General features: G+C 50.6%; 2 protein-coding genes across 7 annotated transcripts; one reads left to right on the forward strand and one right to left on the reverse strand.

The window, feature by feature from the left end:
• Positions 1-1,673: 1,673 nt before the first annotated feature.
• On the forward strand, positions 1,674-18,841 carry LOC120672980 (rust resistance kinase Lr10-like). Of its 5 annotated transcripts, XM_039953636.1 has the most exons (6): positions 1,674-1,821; positions 1,904-1,984; positions 16,462-16,729; positions 16,851-17,137; positions 17,260-17,450; positions 17,525-18,834. In XM_039953636.1, exons 4-6 carry the CDS (start codon positions 16,983-16,985, stop codon positions 18,616-18,618), a joined length of 1,440 nt encoding a protein of 479 aa, XP_039809570.1. In that variant the 5' UTR covers positions 1,674-1,821; positions 1,904-1,984; positions 16,462-16,729; positions 16,851-16,982; the 3' UTR covers positions 18,619-18,834. The 5 variants fall into 5 exon arrangements, with proteins under 5 accessions (XP_039809570.1, XP_039809569.1, XP_039809571.1 ...); XM_039953635.1 differs by lacking the exons at positions 1,674-1,821; positions 1,904-1,984 and adding an exon at positions 16,253-16,396 and having other exon boundaries at positions 17,525-18,841; XM_039953637.1 differs by lacking the exons at positions 1,674-1,821; positions 1,904-1,984 and adding an exon at positions 16,280-16,296 and having other exon boundaries at positions 17,525-18,841.
• LOC120672978 (rust resistance kinase Lr10-like) lies at positions 2,168-6,324 on the reverse strand. 2 transcript variants are annotated; one of them, XM_039953632.1, is made up of 3 exons: positions 4,551-6,324; positions 3,669-3,692; positions 2,168-3,491 (listed from the first exon to the last, which is right to left on the reverse strand). In XM_039953632.1, the coding sequence occupies exons 1-3, from the start codon at positions 5,335-5,337 to the stop codon at positions 2,452-2,454; spliced, it is 1,851 nt and encodes a 616-aa protein (XP_039809566.1). In that variant the 5' UTR covers positions 5,338-6,324; the 3' UTR covers positions 2,168-2,451. The 2 variants fall into 2 exon arrangements, with proteins under 2 accessions (XP_039809566.1, XP_039809567.1); XM_039953633.1 differs by lacking the exon at positions 3,669-3,692.
• Positions 18,842-20,277: the final 1,436 nt, after the last annotated feature.

Genomic DNA, 20,277 nt, shown 5'->3' on the forward strand with positions numbered 1-20,277 from the left:
TTTGGGGACATCATCACTTGATTTGAACCTCCTGTAATGATCTTTCTTCTGCCTGATCTCCCCATCACTGCCTATCTCTTCAAATAAGTCATCAACATCTGACTCTACATTGGGAGTATCATAACCTTCACTCTGAGAATCTTCTTCAACTTGGTTTGTAGCTTTACTGTCTAAGACCACATCATCTAATGACATCTTTTCACCCTTCCTCAACTTCTTCTTGAAAGCTTTGTACTTACTGAGAATCTCTGCAGCTTCATCATCTTCTTCTGAGGAACATGCATCCCCAGGCATATAGTCACTGTCTTCTGAGTCATCTGATCCATCATTTCCTTTCACCTCCTCATTAACAGACCCACTGAGTTGCTGATACTTCTTAGTTGGACTTCTGTAGAATTCTTGCAGACGCATTATCTGCTTCTCAACTTCAGCTCTTGACTCGGTTTTACTGACTACTTGCTTCTCAATTGCTTCTACAACATCATCTTCAGACATTTTCTCTTCCATATCAACCAGCTCATCCTCAAAGTCACTCACATTCCTCTCTGCATCAGACTCAACTTCACACTGTTTTTCTGCTCCACCATCCTCCACAAAAATCTCAGCAACCCCCATTTCTACAATGCATTGTGACATCTTCAGACATGCATCATCATCAAACAACACACGCAGACCATCTTCCAATTTCTTTTCAGGAAACAACCAATGCAGCAAACCCCCTTCATATACCGAGTAGTGGTCGCGCAGGTGGCCAACTATCTCTGGAAGAAATACCAATTCTCTGTCAATGTAGGACATTGCTTCCATTCCTCCAACATATGATTTCTTTTGGCCATGGCAGACAAATTGACCCCTAAAATGGAACCTAACCGCCAATGTATCTAGGACATTCATGCCTCAGACCAGATCTACCTACGCACATGCAGTTAAGACCAAAGCCATGCTCAAAATCCTACATTTGTAAATCAACCCCAATACCGAATCCAACATCTATATACCCAAAATCGAAGCCTAAGAACATATATAGATTCCAAACTCACCTTATTCCTCCACGGCCCCCACCCTCTCTGCTCCACCAGTCGGGGAATCGAACCCCCTAAGCGGCAGAGAAGCGGTAGAGAAACGGCTAGGGTTCGTGGCGGCGGCAGCCAAGACAGGGAGGAAAATGGGGGAGAGAGAGGATGCGGGCGGCAGCGGGGGAGCGTTTATGAGTGAGAGGGGACTGACGAGTAGGCCCCATGCCACGCGACGCCACGCGAGCCGGCGGACGTGTCGTCGACCTGTGCCACGTCGGATGAAATCGGGCTCAAACCCACTAAAGGTGGACCCGTGCCCGGTATGGGAAGACCAGGGAGCCAGTTCATCTGGTTTTGCGGTCCAGAGAGGAAAATCAGATTTCGCTTAAAGTTGAGGGAGGTAAAAAGGGCTTTATACACGGGCCCAACCAAGCCCATGGCCATGGACCTCCTCGCGCTCATTGCCAGTCGCGACCTGTACCTCCCCGCTGTCTCCGGCGCACCGCCGAACCCGAGCGCTTCCTTCGCTGCACCCCGCCGCCACCGGCGCTGCGGCGCGCCGGTCAAGCGCTGCACTGCACCACCGCTTCCCGCTGATCGCAGTTGTAGCCCACCAAATGACGAATTCCAGTAAGCCCATACCGAAACTTGGCGGCCGATCAGGAAGTTCCACGTTTCCCCACCACCGCCTCTGAATGCCGGAACGGGCCCGCCCCTCGTCGCTGCCACCTTCTGCTCCGGCGAGGGCTACGTGAGGCAACTGGCGCAGCTCTCCGGACCCACCTCCTACTCGGTACTGACAGAGGTAACAGTAGCACCCTTGCTCTTGCTTCTTCGTTGCTAGATCTCAGGACAGTTGCTCGATCACGCACAATTTCATATCCCAGGATGATGATAATGCTGGCATATCGCCACATCTCGATGAAATTCCAACCTGTGGGAAGGACATGCAGTAAAACCTTATTGAGGTTTGATTCCTTAACTGCCCTGCGGCCTGCATGATGTTTCCCTTCTGATTTTTCGGCCTCATTCTGAACAATGATCTGGTAAAGTAGAACCTTACTGAGGTGTGCAATAGGGATTTGGTCATTTAGAGGAGTAATACACAATATTGAAGAGTGCAGACAAATTATAGTAACTGCTTTTCTAGGTAATCTCAACAATTGAACCATGACACTGGAAACCAAATTCGATGTGATATGTTTCAAATTAAGTTATTACACAGCAAAGACTGACAAAGGCACACTCATGTGACCTGATACACTGGAATGATCCAAATAAAGTGTATGCTACGTCTAGGCATTACTATGTTCAGATGTTCACAAGTGAAATTAAGCATAACTCCTGACCATGCTTGCTAAATCATGGTACTCTATGTTTTAAACTTCCACAAAAAGAAGTCCTCCATGTTTTATGGCATAGGACGGCGTTCAGACTAGATATAAGGTTTAGGTGGTATATGTAGATTCTGCAACCTTCCTGTCAGCATGTTTACCACCTTTGTCATTGATGGACGATTTTTGGGGTTCCACTGAATGCACCAGAGTGCCACAATGGCCATCTGCTTCACCTTTTCTTTCTCCTCTTCTGTAATTTCCCTATTAAGTACCATGTCTTGCCCAGCGATTACTCTCTCATAGATCCACTGCGGGAGGTAAACCTCATTTTGGTTCTCAATACCTGGGTCTGAGTTCCTTCGTCCACTCACCATCTCTAACACCAGCATGCCAAAACTGTAAACATCTGACTTGTATGATATCCCACCAAAATTCCGAGAATATATCTCCGGGGCAATATAGCCCATTGTGCCTCTTGCTGCAGTCAAGGTAACAATGCTTTGGTCCCTTGCACACAGTTTAGCAAGGCCAAAATCCGAAATTTTTGGATTGAAGCTGTAGTCCAGCAAGATGTTGTGGGGTTTGATGTCAAAATGGAGGATGCGCTGGTTGCATCCTTGATGTAGGTACTCCATTCCTCTAGCAATGCCTTTAGCAATCTCTAGCATTTTGTGAGGTACTAGAAGCTCTTGGGAAATACTGGAATCATGCAAGAATATATATCTCTCCAATGACTCGTTAGGCATGAATTCGTAAATAAGCGCGCGTCTTGTACCTTCAGAGCAAAATCCTAGGAGGCGGACAATATTTGCATGGTGGATTTGTCCAATGGTTGCTACTTCATTGATGAAATCTTCCCCCTCGCCTGTAGAGTTCTCTAACATCTTGACTGCCACTGGTACACCATTTGGTAGCTGTCCTTTGTAAACACTTCCAAATCCACCCTGGCCTACTTTTTCCTTGAACCGTCTTGCTATCTTCTTAACTTCGGAGAAAGTGTACCTTGTGGGTTTGGAGGTGCCATATGTCTTGAGAAACATCTCAACTTTCAAATGTATTGCTTCATTATATCTTTTCTTCAATAAAAGATAGAGTGCAGTGGTCACCAGAACAACAAAAGTGGCTACCGATGTTGTAGCTGAATTAAAAGAAAATAAATGAGCAAACTGCACAACAAACATGAATAGCTACGTCCTGTGGACAAATTATTGTTTGGAAAATAATATAGTGGTGGTTGTTGAACATTAGAGGATAAAATTTGGGGTTTAGCAACAAAAAATTCAGCCAGAAAGGTAATTTTCAGTGGCAGCATTACCTGCAATGAGTTTGACATTCGAACCTGCAGGTATGAAGAGTGAAAATTAGTCTTCCCACGGTTTGTTTTTACAAGAAAATTTAAAGCACTTCTAAAATGTTGCCTGCAACGGTACACCCTTGCTGCTCTCACTGAATCAAGGTTCTTAACCCTTTGCAGTATCTATTGCAAGATTTTGACAACTGCTTTTTATAATTGTATACTAGTAAAAATGTATATTATAGAAGTGTTTTACATAATAATGACATCACTTTCACTTGTACATGCAGATATATGGTATAAGAGCTATTACTCCATCAGACATAAACTTTCGTGATTAAATCACTAACCAATTTACAGATGATTGCAACTGTCTGTTTACCTATTTCACCGGCCATCACCATTATAATTCAACAATATCATCTGTTGCCTAGGATGACTCTACAGCCTTATTGCGTTTCCAGAAGCTAGCCATTGGGCATTGGATGTCTCTAGTTTCTACCGACTCTACACTTACTTTAAGCTAGCGCAAAGATCTGCAACGGAACACTAGCCAGTGACCCAAAGAGCCAATTTGGACTCAATTTGCAGTTGAATTTTGTAAAACAATTTATATGTATGCAAAAATCTGTATACTGTAGGTTAACATAACGCAAAGTTCCCTTACAACATAAGATAGATAAACAAGGAGCGTTAACATTATCTTACTGTGCACAAACAGAAGGCTCGCATTATAACTTTGTGAAACTATTCAGCCGTTGGTGACCTTGTGGGAAGTGTGAGGACATGGACATTTGATAAAGTAGAAGATTCTAAGGCTAATAAATGCTAAATGAAGATGCAGTTACAACTTAAAATGGAACACCACGATAGTATATGTGATCTGGGCTGGGAAAACAATACCGTGATTCAGGCAGAATGCTTGTCCATGGTTTGAACTGAATCCACAATGTCTCCCTTCCTGTTCACACCTTTGACAAATGCTGGTAATGCTGCTGATGCTCCAATTCAATGGTGTTTCGCCCAAGTTGATTGCTCCTTTTGCCCTATCTTTGAAGAGTGGCTTGTTAAAGAATGTGTAGAACTTTGGACCATTTCTATCGTAAGCGTAGGGTATTGGGATGGATTTTGCGACCACCTCGCACCCTAAGGGAAGAGTAGACATATCTGTTTGACGTAGCACCAGATACCAGAACTGGTTTGCATTGTTACTAAGGCTTAGGCAAGAGCTTGGGCCAACTATATCTTCTTGATTTGTTGCTACAGAATCAATTGAGCAACCTACTAGTACTGAATCACGAAAAGCCAACTGGACAGGTCTATACACATCAGTTGAGTGATTTGTTGAGATGAGCTTCTGAAGCGGGCAGCGTGATGATGAGTACACGAGTGGGATGACGTTCATGACAAGATGCCTGTAATATATTGCAATTACTTTGCAGGAACCAAGAACTGGGTGATCTAGGATTGTGTCATGGCCAGAGCATGATAACTGCATCCCAGGTGCGCCGCATGATTGAGGGTGGGTTGAAAGCCGAAACGGGAACCGGATCTCTGGCCCATGATGTTTGCTGCATCTATGTGATGGACAAGTTTTGAGGAAGTCTTCTTGCCATGATTTGGCAGCATAGGATGCATAGTTCAGAAGTGAAAGCAGCAGAGCTGTGAGAAGAAATTTATGCAAATCCATGGAGTGTATGTGGGGATGGAGGTGGACGAAGAGAAGGTTTGCAAGTGCTTCAGAATGAGCACCTGTTTGCTTTAACCTCTTGGACGGACGGATGCCGTCCTTATCATGATAGCTGCTTGCTGGAATTCCTGCTGCCAATGGAACTTTAATGACTGGGCTCCTGTTCGGTTGACTGGCAAAGAGAGCGGCTGGTGCTGAGCTGGTGGTGGACTCGTGTTTCGTCCAGCAGCTTCAGCCAGCCTTTTATGCCTAGCCGAACAGGAGGTGGGATAGTGATGGGGTTTCAGGAACCAGTGATAATTTATTTGTGGTCACATCATACGAAACTATTCTTATCAGTTACTTGGTATTTATGCATTCTTGACTAATATTTTCCATAGTTAAAGCATTACTCCACATGAGAGCTTTGAATTCTGATGGATTTGTGATAGATGAGTAATTGGCGATGATTCTTTACGGCCATTAGGGGGAACTTACTGCCGTGTTTCAGTGGCGGAGTTGGTTTGGCACCTGCGCAACCACGACGGCAGTGCACAACAAAAAGTGGTGGTCACGGCCATGATGGCAGCGTGCCAGCGTCCAGAATGTTGAAGAAGGGTCGTCCATCGGCCCGGCTGGAAGCTGCTGATGAGATGTTGGAGGACCTATGGCGAGGAATAACTTGATTGTTGCTATGTGATGGTCTGGTCACTACGGAGTACTGCCTAGCAGCCTATGGGATTGGTCGCATGTGGAAAGTTAAAAACGATATCTGCACATGGGGTGAACTGGTGCAGTCTAGTCTAGCCGTCTACCCCCCTCCGTCCCAAAAAAATTAAAAGACTCTTTCTTCTTGAGGAGTCAAATAATTTTAAATTTGATCTAATTTATACAAAAGGTTACTAGCATTTATGTCTCCAAATGAAAATATATTACATGATTAATCTTATGGTATTTATTTTGTAATATAATTATTAATATTAGTTTGTATGAATTTGGTCAAAACTGAAATTATTTGACTTATGGCAAAATTTGCCGCAGGACACCGTTGAAATGGTGCCTTTGCCATAAGCCACTAAAAAATTGTGTCCCTGCTCAGGGACACTAGAAAATCACAGCTCTTTGCTGGAAGACACCGCACGCACTATTTTATTCAATTCAATTGGAGAGCAACGCGAAATGGCAAGTTTACCCTTCTGCCTTGTTCTCACCCTCACGCCGAACCCATCCACGGACATCTCTCATGCTCGCGAACCAGGAGGCGGCGCGAGGCGCGACTCCTCCCCGACGGCTTCGACGGCTGCCGGCGGCCCTCCAACTGTAGCCCCTTCCCCATGCGCATCCCCGGCGTCTTCTCCCCACGCGCAACCCCGGCGGACGCCCCTCCCAGTGCGTAGGAGTGCTGGTGTGCATCTCCGGCGGTGCTCTCTCCCCGCGGCCAACGCGAACAGATGACGACCGACGGCGCGTCGATTCTCCCCAGCGGCTGGCCCCTCCCGGCAACGGCCACGCCGGCGGGAGGCCTCTCGGCGCGCAGCCCTCTGCCTCTCCCATGCGCGCGCAGCCCCGCAGAGGCTAGGTGGGAGGAGTGGGTGGCGGCGCTCCCATGCGCGGCAGGGCGGAGCGGCGGCGGTGGGGTGCGCGGATCATGCCCCGCGGCAGTGGAGCGCGCAGGTGGGCAGCGACGGAGCTCGAGGGCCTCGTCCAGCAGTTCTCGCGAGCGGCTGGAGGTCCGTGCCCACTACCACTGCTACCTCGACTTCAGCGGTGAGACACGGCGGCCGAGGGGTACGGCAGGGCGCTGCGGTGGGTGTCGTCGAGGATGGCACACCTCGTTGACTTTGCCGGAAGGAGGTCTGTGCACACTCCTCCGCGACATGCTCATGCACGACAGCACGAGAACCAGGTCCCGATCTTCCTTCTCCGCAAGATCCTCGAGCCACAGTGCGCGTCGGCCGACGAGGCCACTGGGCTGCTCGCGTGGATGGTCACAGGGCTCATGAAGGACAAGCTTTAGGCGCACCTGCTCGACGGTGGAGGCAGATGCCAACGGCAACTCCCACAACGACGGCTACGACATCGAGGAGCAGGCTGCGGATGGCAGGGGTGTGGAGGAGCAGCGGAAGCTGGCCGGCGGCGGCTGTGAGTACGTGAAGCAGCTGCTCCTCGCCGTGTCGGGGCCATGGGAGAGGATAAGCCACGGGAGAGGATAAGGCAGTAAGGGTAATATTGTCATTTTGTATCTCTTTCCAGTTAAATTGAATAAAATAGTGGGTGTGGTGTCTTCCAGCAAAGAGCTGTGATTTTCTAGTGTCCCTGAGCAGCGACACGGTTTTTTAGTGGCTCGTGGCAAAGGCAGCATTTCAACGGTGTCCTGCAGCAAATTTTGCCTTGATTTATTGAAAAGCGAAAGTTGCATTCTTTTTGGACAGGTAGACCATCCAAAATGGGCTCAGCTCATAATTGCACGCACCTCCCGAGTCAAGATGTGTGAGTGTGAAAGTGATATTGGGAAACTATAAAAATATCAATATCTTATTGGGAACAGCTCTTGCATTGCGTCGTGTGCAGTGCATCTTAGCTGATAAGAAAAAACCAGACACCATAGAAGTGCTTGAAAAATCTACCAAGGAAGATCACGTACTCCGATATTAAATATATGGTGTTATGGACAACTTAATAAGTTTTGTTGGAGTATATTGAGCCCATGTGTACAGAGGCCCATGTATAGGTTCTATATATACCCACCCATCTAGGGTTGGAGGCTGTCATTATGGTATCATTAGCCTAGGATTAGGATTTTTCTCTCCTTCCTCTCTCCCTCCCACCAGCCCGCAGCCCCTGCCGCCGCCGGACATGGCCGGCCGGCCGCCGGCGCCGCCGGCCCCCTCCCTTCCCCTCTCCTCCTTCCCTCCCCTCCCTCCCTCCCCCTCTGCTCCGGGCGCGGGGAGCGCTGCGCCGGGCGCGCAGGGCGCCGCCGCCGCCGCCTGGCCCCTCCACTCCTCTGCTGTTGCCGCGATGCGTGGCCCGCGACCGCCCTACGCCGCGGTTGCGATGGCCGCCGCCGGCGACGCAGGCCTCCTAGGCGCGGGCGGCCCGCCTCATCCTCATCCAGGACCGGATCCCGCCCTGCACCCTGCCGCCGCCGCTGCCTCTGCGGGCGCGGACGCAGGGGGCGCGCGCGCGGGGGGGGGGGGGGGGTCGCGAGTGCCGCCGCGCCTGCACAACACGCCCCTGCCGCCGCCGCCGCCACGGCTGGCGCTGCTGCAGGGGGCGCAGGCGCAGGGGGCATCGGGGGTCCTCCCAGCCCCTTGCAGGGCGCTGGTGCAGGGGGCGCAGGCGCAGGGGGCAGTGGGGGTCCTCCCGGCCCTTTGCAGCCCCTGCTGCAGCCCTTGGCTGAAGATGCGACCGCCGCTGCCGCTGTGGCCTACCGAGCAGCGATCGCTGCGGGCAAGCAGACTGCCACCGCCGATGCCGCTGCGTTCGATCCCGCGTGGTTGGCCCTTGGGATGACCCCTGCGGATGCGCCGCTCTCCGCCGCCGCCCTCCGAGGGCAGCAGGCCGACGCTGCTCTCGCCGCGGCCCTCCTCGCCGCCAAGTCGGAGGCTTCGGCGGCCCAGGAGCGGGTCCGCGCGGCTGCCCTCGCTTGGGAGTGCGAGCGCGCCACGGCCGACGCCCTCGCTCTCCTGGTCGCCGAGGCGGAGCGCTACCTCCGCGTCTCCTCCGGCCTGCCCGTCGACCCTGAGCACGGCGCCTCTTCCTCCCACCAGGCCCCGCCCGCTGGTTCTGGACCCCGGTACGACCCGACCGACCCCATGGTCGCCCAGCTCCACCTTCAGGCCGCCGGCGTCCAGAACATCAGGGCCCTGGTCTCCGTACTCCTCGACCCCGCGTCCTCCTCCTACGGCCGCTGGCGGGACCAGGTCCTCCTCACCCTCCGCCGCTACGCACTCGACGACCACGTCCTCGTCGACTCGCCAATCGAGGCGCGTGACGTGACGTGGCTGCGCCTCGACAGCGTCGTCCTGTCCTGGATCTTCGGGACCATCTCCCTGGATCTTCAGGACCACGTCAGGACACACGGCGGCACCGCGCGGCAGGCCTGGGTGGCGCTCGAGGGGCAGTTCCGTGGCAACGCCGAGTACCGCGCCCTCCAGCTCGACGCCACCTTCCGCACCTTCGTGCAGGGGGACCTCTCCGTCGGTGAGTACTGCCGGCGGATGAAGAGCATGGGTCTTCACGACCTCGGGGATCCGATGTCCGATCGGGTCTTGGTGCTCAATGTCCTACGGGGACTGAGCAGCACCTACGACCACCTGAAGGGCTGGATCGCCCGCCAGAGGCCTTTCCCCACCTTCCTGTAGGTCCGGGACGACCTCGCCCTCGAGGAGATCACCAGGGGTCTCGCGCCCGGATCGTCCTCGCCCACCCCCGCCGCGCTCGTTGCTACTCCACCGGCCTCCTCCGCTGCTCCTGCCACCTCCCTCGTTGGTGCTGCTCCCGCCGGGCAGACTGGAGGAGGGGGGCCATGGACGTCGCCGGCGACGGGGTGGTGGTGGTGGCACTGCTTCTGGGAGCACCGGTACGGGTGGGGGCCGTCGGGGCGCGCCGACATAGGCTCCGGCTCCCGCTCCGGCCCCTACCGCTGGAGGTACGCCATGGCCATCCTTCAGCAACCCATGGTCAGGGCGTATCTCGATGTGGCCATTCCAGGGTCCGGGAGGAGGGCCTCGTCCTCAGCTCCAGCCGGCGGCCATGTTCACTGGTGCTGCTCCACTCTTCGCGCCGTCCTGGACCCCGCCCACTCAGCCCAGCCAGCAGCCGACCTGGCCTGGGGGGTGGGACCAGGCCGCTCTGGCGCAGTCCTTCAGCACCATGGGACTGACGCCGCCGACCAGCACCGAGTGGATCGCCGACTCGGGCGCCTCATTCCACACCACTCCCGATGCTGGTATCCTCTCTTCTGTCCGACCCCCACACCCCTCTTGTCCTTCTTCTATCATGGTTGGTGGTGGGTCTTGCCTTCCTGTCACCGCCATGGGTTCTGCTCCTCATCTTCCTAATGTTCTTGTTGCTCCTCAAATGGTTCACAACCTTCTTTCTATTCGCCAGTTTACTGCTGACAACTCTTGTTCTATCGAATTTGACTCCTCTGGTCTTACTGTGAAGGATTCGGCTTCCCGGCATCCGCTCCTCCGATGTGACAGCCCGGGGCCCCTTTACACTCTTCGGCTTCCTGCTTCTGCTGCCTCACCTTCGGCTTCTTCGTCTTCTGCTTTTGCCGTGACGCCTTCTTCCACCACCTGGCACCGCCGGCTTGGTCACCCCGGACGCGACGTTTTGGCTCAGCTCCGCCGTAGTACCGGTGTTCCATGTACTAGGGCTCCTGCTGAGCACCTCTGCCATGCGTGCCAGTTAGGTCGTCATGTTAGACTTCCGTTTTCTGTTTCTTCTTCGCATGCTGCGCATGCCTTTGATCTCATTCACTGTGACCTGTGGACATCTCCTGTACTCAGTATGTCTGGCTATAGATATTATCTAGTCATTGTTGTTGATTTTTCTCATTACTCTTGGACTTTTCCTTTGCGCGCCAAGTCTGAGACCTTCCCCACCCTCCTCCACTTCTTTGCCTGGGTGTCCATTCAGTACGGCCTCACCGTTAAGGCCGTCCAGTGTGACAACGGGCGGGAGTTTGATAACTCCACCTCCCGGTCTTTCTTCCTGTCTTGGGGTGTTCAGCTGCGTATGTCTTGTTCGTATACCTCTCCTCAGAACGGCAAGGCTGAGCGGATGATTCGCACGACGAACGACGTCGTGCGCACCCTTCTGATCCAGGCCTCTCTCCCCCCGCGCTTCTGGGCTGAGAGCCTCCACACCGCCACCTACCTCCTCAACCGCCTTCCGTCCACTGCTTCTCCTGCTCCCACACCACACCATGCTCTTTTCGGTACCCCTCCTCGCTACGACCACCTTCGGGTCTTCGGGTGTGCGTGTTACCCTAACACCTCCGCCACCGCTTCTCACAAGCTGGCGCCCCGCTCGACTCGTTGTGTGTTCCTCGGGTACTCCCCTGACCACAAGGGGTACCGATGCTTTGACCTCACCTCTCGCCGCGTTCTGATCTCCCGACACGTCGTCTTCGACGAGTCGGATTTCCCCTACTCCACCTCTTCCACACCTTCTTCTGATCCCGAGCTGGCGTCTCTGTTTCCGACTGACCTGGTGGTTCAGCCACCGTTACCTGTCTGTCCTTTTCCTGCAGGTTTTCCCGGCGCACCGGCACCACTTCCGGTGATCCCTGCTGCGCCGAGCGCGGCCCCGGTGCCCGCGGTTGCGCCACGCGCGGCCCCCGGACCTCCGGTCGTGACGCGCACGGACCCGGTGTCTCCCGATGCGCCATGCGCGGCCACGGTGCCTTCCCCTGCACCTGAGCGGTACGCTCAGCCGGTGCAGGTGTACCGGCGTCGTTCGGCGCCGAACCCGGTGACACAGCGATACGCTGAGCCGGTGCAGGTGTACCGGCGTCGTTCAACGTCGACACTGGCGCCGCCTCCTGCTCCGGAGGCTCCTGCGACACCGACACCGGAGCCGTCGCCGCTGCCGCCTCCTCCGGCTCCCTCTCGAGCCGAGCCGGAGGTGTACCACCCGCCAGTCATCCATCGGGATCCTCGGCATATCCATCCCATGGTGACTCGGCGGATGGCGTCCCAGGCCGCGACTCTCTCCGCCGCCGAGGGAGAGCCGCGGGTCTCTCCCGTACCCTCCTCTGTCCGCGACGCCTTGGCGGTTCCTCACTGGCGTCGCGCGATGGAAGAGGAGTACGCGGCTCTTCTAGCCAACCAGACGCGGGACCTCGTGCCGTGTCCGTCTGGTTGCAATGTGGTGACTGGCAAGTGGATCTGGACGCATAATCGTCGGGCTGACGGCACACTGGAGCGCTACAAGGCTCGCTGGGTTCTCCGGGGATTCACTCAGCGGCCTGGTGTGGACTATGATGAGACCTTCAGCCCGGTCGTGAATCCCGCTACGGTGCGCACGGTTCTCTCGCTTGCGCTCTCGCGCACTTGGCCTGTGCACCAGCTGGACGTGAAGAAAGCGTTTCTTCACGGCACCTTGTCAGAGACTGTTTACTGCTCTCAGCCTGCGGGATTTGTGGACTCGAGTCGTCCGGATATGGTCTGCCGGCTCAACAAGTCTCTCTATGGGCTGAAGCAAGCTCCTCGGGCTTGGTACTCTCGGTTCGCCACGTTCATGATGACACTGGGTTCACTGAGGCCAAGTCTCCTCGGGCTTGGTACTCTCTGCGGCAGGAGTTCGCTATGAAGGATCTCGGTCAGCTCCACCACTTCTTGGGCGTCACTGTTGAGCCTCGTCCGTCTGGTCTTCTCCTTCACCAGCGGCAGTACGCCCTCGATATTCTGGAGCGGGCTGGGACGACTGATTGCAAGCCCTGCTCCACCCCAGTCGACACTCAGGCGAAGCTGTCTGCTGATCTGGGTGCTCCGGTGGATGATCCTACTGCCTACCGGAGTCTGGCCGGCGCTTTGCAGTACCTCACCTTCACCAGACCGGATCTCACCTACGTTGTTCAGCAGGTCTGTCTCCATATGCATGATCCCCGGGAGTCACACCTTGCTGCGCTGAAGCGTCTCCTCCGGTACGTCCGTGGCACTGTGGACCTCGGCCTGGTACTTCACCGCTCGTCCTCTGCTGAGCTGGTGGTCTACACGGACGCTGACTGGGCCGGCTGCCCGGACACTCGTCGCTCCACCTCCGGCTACGCCGTCTTCCTAGGCGGCAACCTGGTCTCCTGGTCGTCCAAGCGACAGCCGGTTGTCTCCCGCTCTAGTGCCGAGGCGGAGTACCGGGCTGTCTCTAACGGCGTGGCGGAGGCGTCCTGGCTACGACAGCTCTTGGCGGAGCTCCACAGCCCGCTCGCCAAGAGCACGCTCGTCTACTGCGACAACATCAGCGCCGTGTATCTCTCCACCAACCCCGTCCAGCATCAGTGGACGAAGCACGTGGAGATCGACCTATACTTCGTGCGCGACAGAGTCGCCATCGGCGATGTTCGGGTACTCCATGTCCCGACTACCTCCCAGTTTGCTGACATCTTCACCAAGGGGCTGCCCTCGTCGACCTTCTCGGAGTTTCGATCCAGCCTCAACGTAGCCGGTGGCTAGTTGTGGCTGCGGGGGGGGGGGGGGGGGGGGGGTTAGCCCTTTTTGTGCACTACTTGTACTCTCATCTTGTCCAGTCTTGAACACCGCTGCGTCGGTTGTTCAGACTGCGGGGGGTGTTAGATTTCTTGTTGTCCAGTCTTGAACACCGCTGCGCCGGTAGTTCAGATTCGGGGGGGTGTTGGAGTATATTGAGCCCATGTGTATAGAGACCCATCTAGAGGCCCATGTATATGTTCTATATATACCCACCCATCTAGAGTTGGAGGAATACACTAATTATTCCCGTCATTAAGTTTAACTAATATCATATATTTAAAACAATAATATTTTTCTTACAGTATTTGAAATTGTGTATTTTCTACCACTATCATTAATTAACTATTTTTCTTTTCTATCTTGTTTGCTAGTGTTCTGATGCCTGCTGTGGTTCTGTAGCCTACCGAAAATTCATGTCATGCCACTAAGGATGCATTTTTTTTAGAACACACCAAGTGTGTTATTTCCCATTAAGGACTAAAACTTAAAAGAACAGGCAGATTGAAGGTAGTTTAGCTGGTAAAATTTTTGTGGTGGAATTTGCATATTCGAGTTCGAGTTATTGACTCGGTATGGGTGATCACATTTTTCCAAACTATTCCGTGTTTGTACTATACTCCCTCCATATTTGAAAAGAATGTCGTTTTAGAAAGCGATACGGTCTCCAAAGCTTAACTTTGACTTCTTATTTCTATAAAAATATTTATCGCAAAGTGATATATTTATATTTTTATGAAAGTATTTTTCAAGGAAAATCTATTCATATGATTTATGTATTTTGAAACTCAACAACTTAAAAGTTATTCATGATTTATGTTCCCAATATTTGATCAAAACCTTGTCCAAAATGATATTCTTTTCGAGTATGGAGGGAGTATTTCATAAAAAACACACACAACACAATTCAATATCCAAGTAAAAAATATATTATACCTCAATTGAACGGTTAAACTTGTTTGTTTTCTCTTCGGTCCCATCAAAGGGGGCATGCGGAACAAAAAAGAGAAACGAAAAAGAAAGATTACGAAGTCAAAAGTCAGTGGTATCACAATCATGTAGTGCTAGTATAGCAGTTTTCTCGCACAAATAATGATTGATTGCTCCCCTGCTGCTACACGAGTGGTGACTTTGGTAGCTACTCACCCATCTTTGCCTCATTCGTTGGTTTGCCGTTCTGTGTAGCGCGAACCTTCCCGCCATGGCGATGTCTGCTTCATCTCATCGCCCTACTACTTTCCTGCGAGCCTTAATCTTGTTATCTGTGTTCGCAGTTCTTGTTGCAGATGTAGAGGGACGGCATCATGTTGTTTGTCATCCTTTCTCATGCGGTGGTTTGAGCAACGTATCATATCCCTTCCGTCGGCAAGGTGATCCACATGGGTGTGGCGTTCGATCGTACGAGCTGGTTTGCACGGAGACCAGCGCTACGATCCGCATCGGCAGTGGAGTATACAACGTGCTTAGCATCAACTATACTGGTTCTAATTCTTACTTCTGGGTTGTTGATGCCAACTTGGGCATGCAAAACAGTTGCCCCCTTCCGCGGCGGGATTACAGAGTTTTGTGGTAATGTGGTTTCAGGAAGGGAGTGATCATTTTTTTTGTCGTCACACTACAGTACTACACCAAACTATCTTATCAGTTATGTGCAGATACCTTGTTGACTAACTTGTTAAAGTCTAGCTTCCGGTGATAGATGAGTAACTGGTGATGAGTATTTAGAGCTATTGGGGGGGGGGGGGGGGGGATTTCTCCCATGTTCCAGTGGTTGCAGTGTGTGTCTGTATGGTTATAATCCATCCTTCGTTGGCAGTAAAAACTACGAAAATGCTTGAAAGTTGTGCCTATGAAAGTGATGTGCTTTTTTGTATTATTATTGTTATGAATGCTTTCCTGCCATGTTCCATTCAGCAGTAATATGCTTCCAAGTTGTGATAAGGCTTGTGGTGATAGCTAAGTGACTGGTAAGGAGTATTTAAATTTTAAGTGGGAATCTTCTGCCGTGTTCTAGTGGTTGCAGTGTATGGTTGAAAATTCTATCGAGGAAAGTCGCATATTTTTTGTATTTGTTAGTGTTAAGCTAGCACTTGTATCTTACTTTATGCACTTTTTACTTTATCAGTAGGGGTGCCTTGGCTCTCAAGTTGATCATGAGATGTCTTGGTTCCCAAGAAGCTCTTTGCTAGTAGAGGCCCTGCTCTATATAAGCAGCTGCCATCCTTTGTAACCGCGAGACAATTGCTTTTACATTTCAATCAAGCGGCTATAAGCCAAGCTGCCCTCGTTGGGTTCAGCTGAGACTAAAATTGAGATGTGTCCTGGGTATCAGTATTTACTATTATTAGTGGTTTCTTTTTTTTTGTGTGTCTTTGCCGGTGCCTATTGTTGGTTAATTATTGATCCGTAGCCTTGGGAAAAATTCATATCATTCTATTGAGGATTCCATTTGACGGATTCAATTGCAAATCAAATTAACACTAACTATTGGTATCCGGATAGCTTTTTGGGCCCTTTATTACCTTTTTTTGGAAACACGGTACAAATGCACACTTTATTAAGTTTTATTCAGTATCCAAGTAGTGTGCCAGTTTAAAGCTCCATTGAATGGTAAACTTGTCTCTCCCTCTTCGTTGCCATCACATGAAAAACTAGAAATGAAAACAGAACAAAACGAAAAAGAAAGACCGCTACCAAGTCAGCAGCATCACAATCATGTATATATTGCCAGTTTATGTGCGAATTTCTTGCTGAAATAGTAAAGGTGCTTTGGGAGCTACTCTTGTAGCTACTCCCTTACCTTCTCAAGCTGCCATTGACTGGTTTGCCGTTCTATGAAGCGTGAACCTGCCTGCCATGGCGATGTCTGCTTCATCTCATTGCCCTACTACTTTCCTGCGAGCCTTAACCTTGTTATCTGTGTTTGCAGTTCTTGTTGCAGATGTAGGAGGGCGACATCATGTTGTTTGCCCTCCTTTCTCCTGTGGTGGTTTTAGCAATGTATCATATCCCTTCCGTCGGCAAGGTGATCCACATGGGTGTGGTGTTCAATCGTACGAGCTGGTTTGCACGGAGATCAGCGCTACGATCCGCATCGGCAGTGGAGTATACAACGTGCTTAGCATCAACTATACTGGTTCTTACTTCTGGGTTGTTGACGCCAACTTGGGCATGCAAAACAGTTGCCCCCTTCCGCGGTGGGATTACAGAGATGATGATTATTATTATTATTATCACTACGATGGCATCTCACATGGTAGCTTTGAGCTGGACCCTTACTGGGGTGATTGGTGGGCTATCTTTATAAATTGTTCGCAGGAAATAAAGTACAATGGTTCATGGCCGGTCGAATGCCTGAGCACAGCAGATTCTTTCATCTATGTGTCAATATGGCCTGACTATTCCTTTGTCGAAGCTGAGTATTTTGCGCCCTCATGTGGTTTCCTGGCTATGACTCCTTTGGGTGGTCCAGGCACGACGTTGGCATCAGATGTTTTTGAGGGAAGCTATCTAGATGTTATTAAGCTCATGAGGAAAGGATTTGCTCTTCAATTTCCTTTTACGTATGGGGAGACCATCAGAGAGTGCCTCGCATGGTCAAAGCGGTGAGTACCTGATCTATCTATGTGTTTGCGCACGCGCGTCGCGTGGGGGCCGGGGGGTGTTGTTAGAGGCTTTATTTGGTTCCCAATGCAATTTCTTTCTATGCTATGGCATGGTCTTGCAGTGGATTTCGTTATGATTTCCGTAAGGGGGGCAGCACCAAGCTTCAAACTTGGGACATTCTTAAGATTGACATGTATTTCTGGGACTGCGTTACTGAGCAATTTAGGTCATCTAATCATGTGACATCTTTTCTCCTCGACATCATCAGTATAACATTACCAGCTGCTCTGTTGGTTCTCAAGTTTATTCATCGTACGTACTTCAGATCTCCATGCATCATTCTATTGTATTAACACATTCCCGCTAAAGCATTTTTTTCTGTGCAGTTCTTATCAGGTACATATTGGTGCCGCTGGCATTGTTTACCTTCCTTGCCCACAGATACTGGAAAACAAGAATAACACTCGACGCAGTAGAGAAGTTTCTACGAATGCAGCAAATGCTTGTAACAACGAGATACGCCTACACAGATATCATTGCGATCACGGGCCATTTCAGAGAGAAGCTCGGCCAAGGAGGCTATGGCTCCGTATACAAGGGCGTGCTGCTGCCAGGCGGTGTTCCCATTGCTGTCAAGATGTTGGGCAGCTCTAGCTGCAATGGAGAAGAGTTCATCAGCGAGGTCGCCACCATTGGCAAGATCCACCATGTCAATGTGGTGCGCCTCGTCGGGTTCTGCTCTGAGGAAACGGTTAGGGCACTCATCTACGAGTTCATGCCCCGGGGATCTCTCGACAAGTACATCTTCTCGTCAGAGAAGAGCTTCTCATGGGACAAGCTCAACGAGATTGCCCTGGGCATTGCTAGAGGCATCAACTACCTGCACCAGGGGTGTGACATGCAGATTGTACACTTCGACATCAAACCGCACAACATCCTTCTCGACAGCAACTTCGTCCCAAAAGTTGCTGATTTTGGGCTCGCCAAGCTATTCCCAAGGGATAACAGCTTCGTGCCGCTGAGCGCTATGCGGGGAACGATCGGCTACATAGCTCCGGAGATGGTGTCACGGAGCTTCGGTGCCATATCCAGCAAGTCCGACGTGTACAGCTTCGGGATGTTGCTGCTGGAGATGGCCGGAGGGCGCAGGAATGCTGACCCGCACGCCGGGAGCTCCAGCCAGACGTACTACCCATCGCTGGTGTACGGCCAGCTGACCGGGGAGCAGGTTGGGGAGATCAGTGAAGATGTCGACATGCACGAGCTGGAGAAGAAGCTGTGCGTCGTTGGGCTCTGGTGCATCCAGATGAAACCTCGTGATCGGCCGACGATGAGCGAGGTCATAGAGATGCTTGAAGGGGATGCGGGCGCTCTGCAAATGCCCCCGAGGCCGTTCTTCTGTGACGAGGAGATGCTTCCTGAAGTGGCTTCGTACTCTCTGTCCTCCGAACTGAATGTGATAGAGGAGGAAGATGAGTGAAATACTTTGTTTCTATGTGTCTTAAATGTACAAGGACATATGTTTGTCCGTTTGTAGCTTGTCATATACTCATACTAAGCTCAGGGTTGCCAGTGTGTGATACAGTGATTGTGTAGTTTCCTATCTCTGATGAGGACACGTTGTTTTGTCTTGCCTCTGCTCTGGAGTATTTGGCAGCTATGCTTAATGCACAAATATTAATGCTTAGCACTATCATTTAATATTTTATCATTCCACTGTATTATCCTCCTGAGGCAAGAGTTGCCGGTCTTCACCATGTAATACACTTAACTAGAAACATATTGCATCAGATTTGAGTTCCAAATTTCCAATTTAGCATTTCACTAAATTCCTAAACTAGTTGACATGATTTCTGCACCCTTCCATATGTGTGGACTACTCTCTGCACATTCCAGTAAGGTGTTCATCTTGTCCTTAACATGGGTCAGGAATTCAGGATGCGTAGTCGAAATGCTCTGTATCATCCTATATAAAAAAGAAATGCCTCGTATCATGGGAGGCTGCAGTTAAACGATGAGGATTTGTTGATCAGGTCACGCGAGTTATGAAATGTGAGCTAATGGATTGGGATGAAGTTTGACTCCAATTGAGCACACAGTGCTCGAGCTACTGTCAAAGGTGTAGCTCCAGGCGTCTTGGCATATCGGATGAGGATCGGCACCGAGTCGGTGGTCGGTTCGCAAGTGTTGGTGTGTATAGTTTAGCCTCATCTAGATGCCCATGTAATGGCTACCATATTACCCACCCTAGATGGGTTTGGAGGAATAGATGGAAATTAATCCCAAACAGCAAGTCTTGGCACCATCCCTATTATTGTAACAGTTCTTTTCCTGGTTGAACACCATGCACGCGTTGCTGCAGCCTCCCAGTGGCAAGTGGAGTGAAAATTAATATTTGACCCAGCGGGCACGGCATATGTGAAAGCTACTATTCAGATGCAGCCTTAATTGCTTTGACTGACCAGTGATGCCCTCAACTATGGGCCAAGATGTCTCATTCCAAGACATAACCTTGCAATTGTGGCGTCGTCGGCCATTACTGGTGGATTTTTTTTCTATGACCTGGCTACTAGACATTCTTGTAATCTAGCTAGATAACGAAATGTTTCTATGACAAAGATATGCATGCCATGCTTATCCTATGGAGAAAGGCCAAAAACAGAAGAAAATTATTGGCAAGTTGATCTTAACTAGTTCGGTTGGCGCGCTATGCGCACCTATACCAAAATATTGATCACATAATAGTGGGAAAATATTATCTGTTAACTATGCTCAAAGCAACATTATATTGATGTATTGAATCAAATCTAAAAGTTACAGTAAATCAGCATAGTAATTCAGAGTCCGAGAACGTACCAATCCGAAACCTTCTAGTATGGATGTACAGATATTTTTTTAGGATTTTTATTTTGTGTTAGTAGGTATATTTAATGGTTGGGTTTACATTGGTTATTGGTTTTGGTAAGAAAAAAAAGATAAAATTAGCAATGAATGAATGATTCAATTATATTTTGTGAGTTTACGAAGTGAAAAAGCGAAATCCAAAAAATAATTAAATATTTTTTATCTATAAAAAATAATTAAATATATTTTATATTTTCAAGTAATGGAAGCAATATTTTTTTAAAGGAAAAGAGAT

The sequence above is a fragment of the Panicum virgatum genome, chromosome 5N (genome assembly GCF_016808335.1).
Source record: "Panicum virgatum strain AP13 chromosome 5N, P.virgatum_v5, whole genome shotgun sequence".
NCBI classification, from domain to species: domain Eukaryota; kingdom Viridiplantae; phylum Streptophyta; class Magnoliopsida; order Poales; family Poaceae; genus Panicum; species Panicum virgatum.

What these genes read in the sequence shown, in the direction of transcription:
- LOC120672978 (XM_039953632.1), bottom strand. Translation starts at nt 5,337, where the DNA reads ATGGATTTGCATAAATTTCTTCTCACAGCTCTGCTGCTTTCACTTCTG. An exon ending in AGCATTCTGCCTGAATCACG is followed by an intron (nt 3,693 to 4,550) that starts GTATTGTTTTCC and finishes TCATACCTGCAG; the next exon opens with GTTCGAATGTCAAACTCATT. An exon ending in GAATGTCAAACTCATTGCAG is followed by an intron (nt 3,492 to 3,668) that starts GTAATGCTGCCA and finishes CTTTTAATTCAG; the next exon opens with CTACAACATCGGTAGCCACT.
- LOC120672980 (XM_039953636.1), top strand. Translation starts at nt 16,983, where the DNA reads ATGACTCCTTTGGGTGGTCCAGGCACGACGTTGGCATCAGATGTTTTT. An exon ending in TGCCTCGCATGGTCAAAGCG is followed by an intron (nt 17,138 to 17,259) that starts GTGAGTACCTGA and finishes ATGGTCTTGCAG; the next exon opens with TGGATTTCGTTATGATTTCC. An exon ending in GGTTCTCAAGTTTATTCATC is followed by an intron (nt 17,451 to 17,524) that starts GTACGTACTTCA and finishes TTTTCTGTGCAG; the next exon opens with TTCTTATCAGGTACATATTG.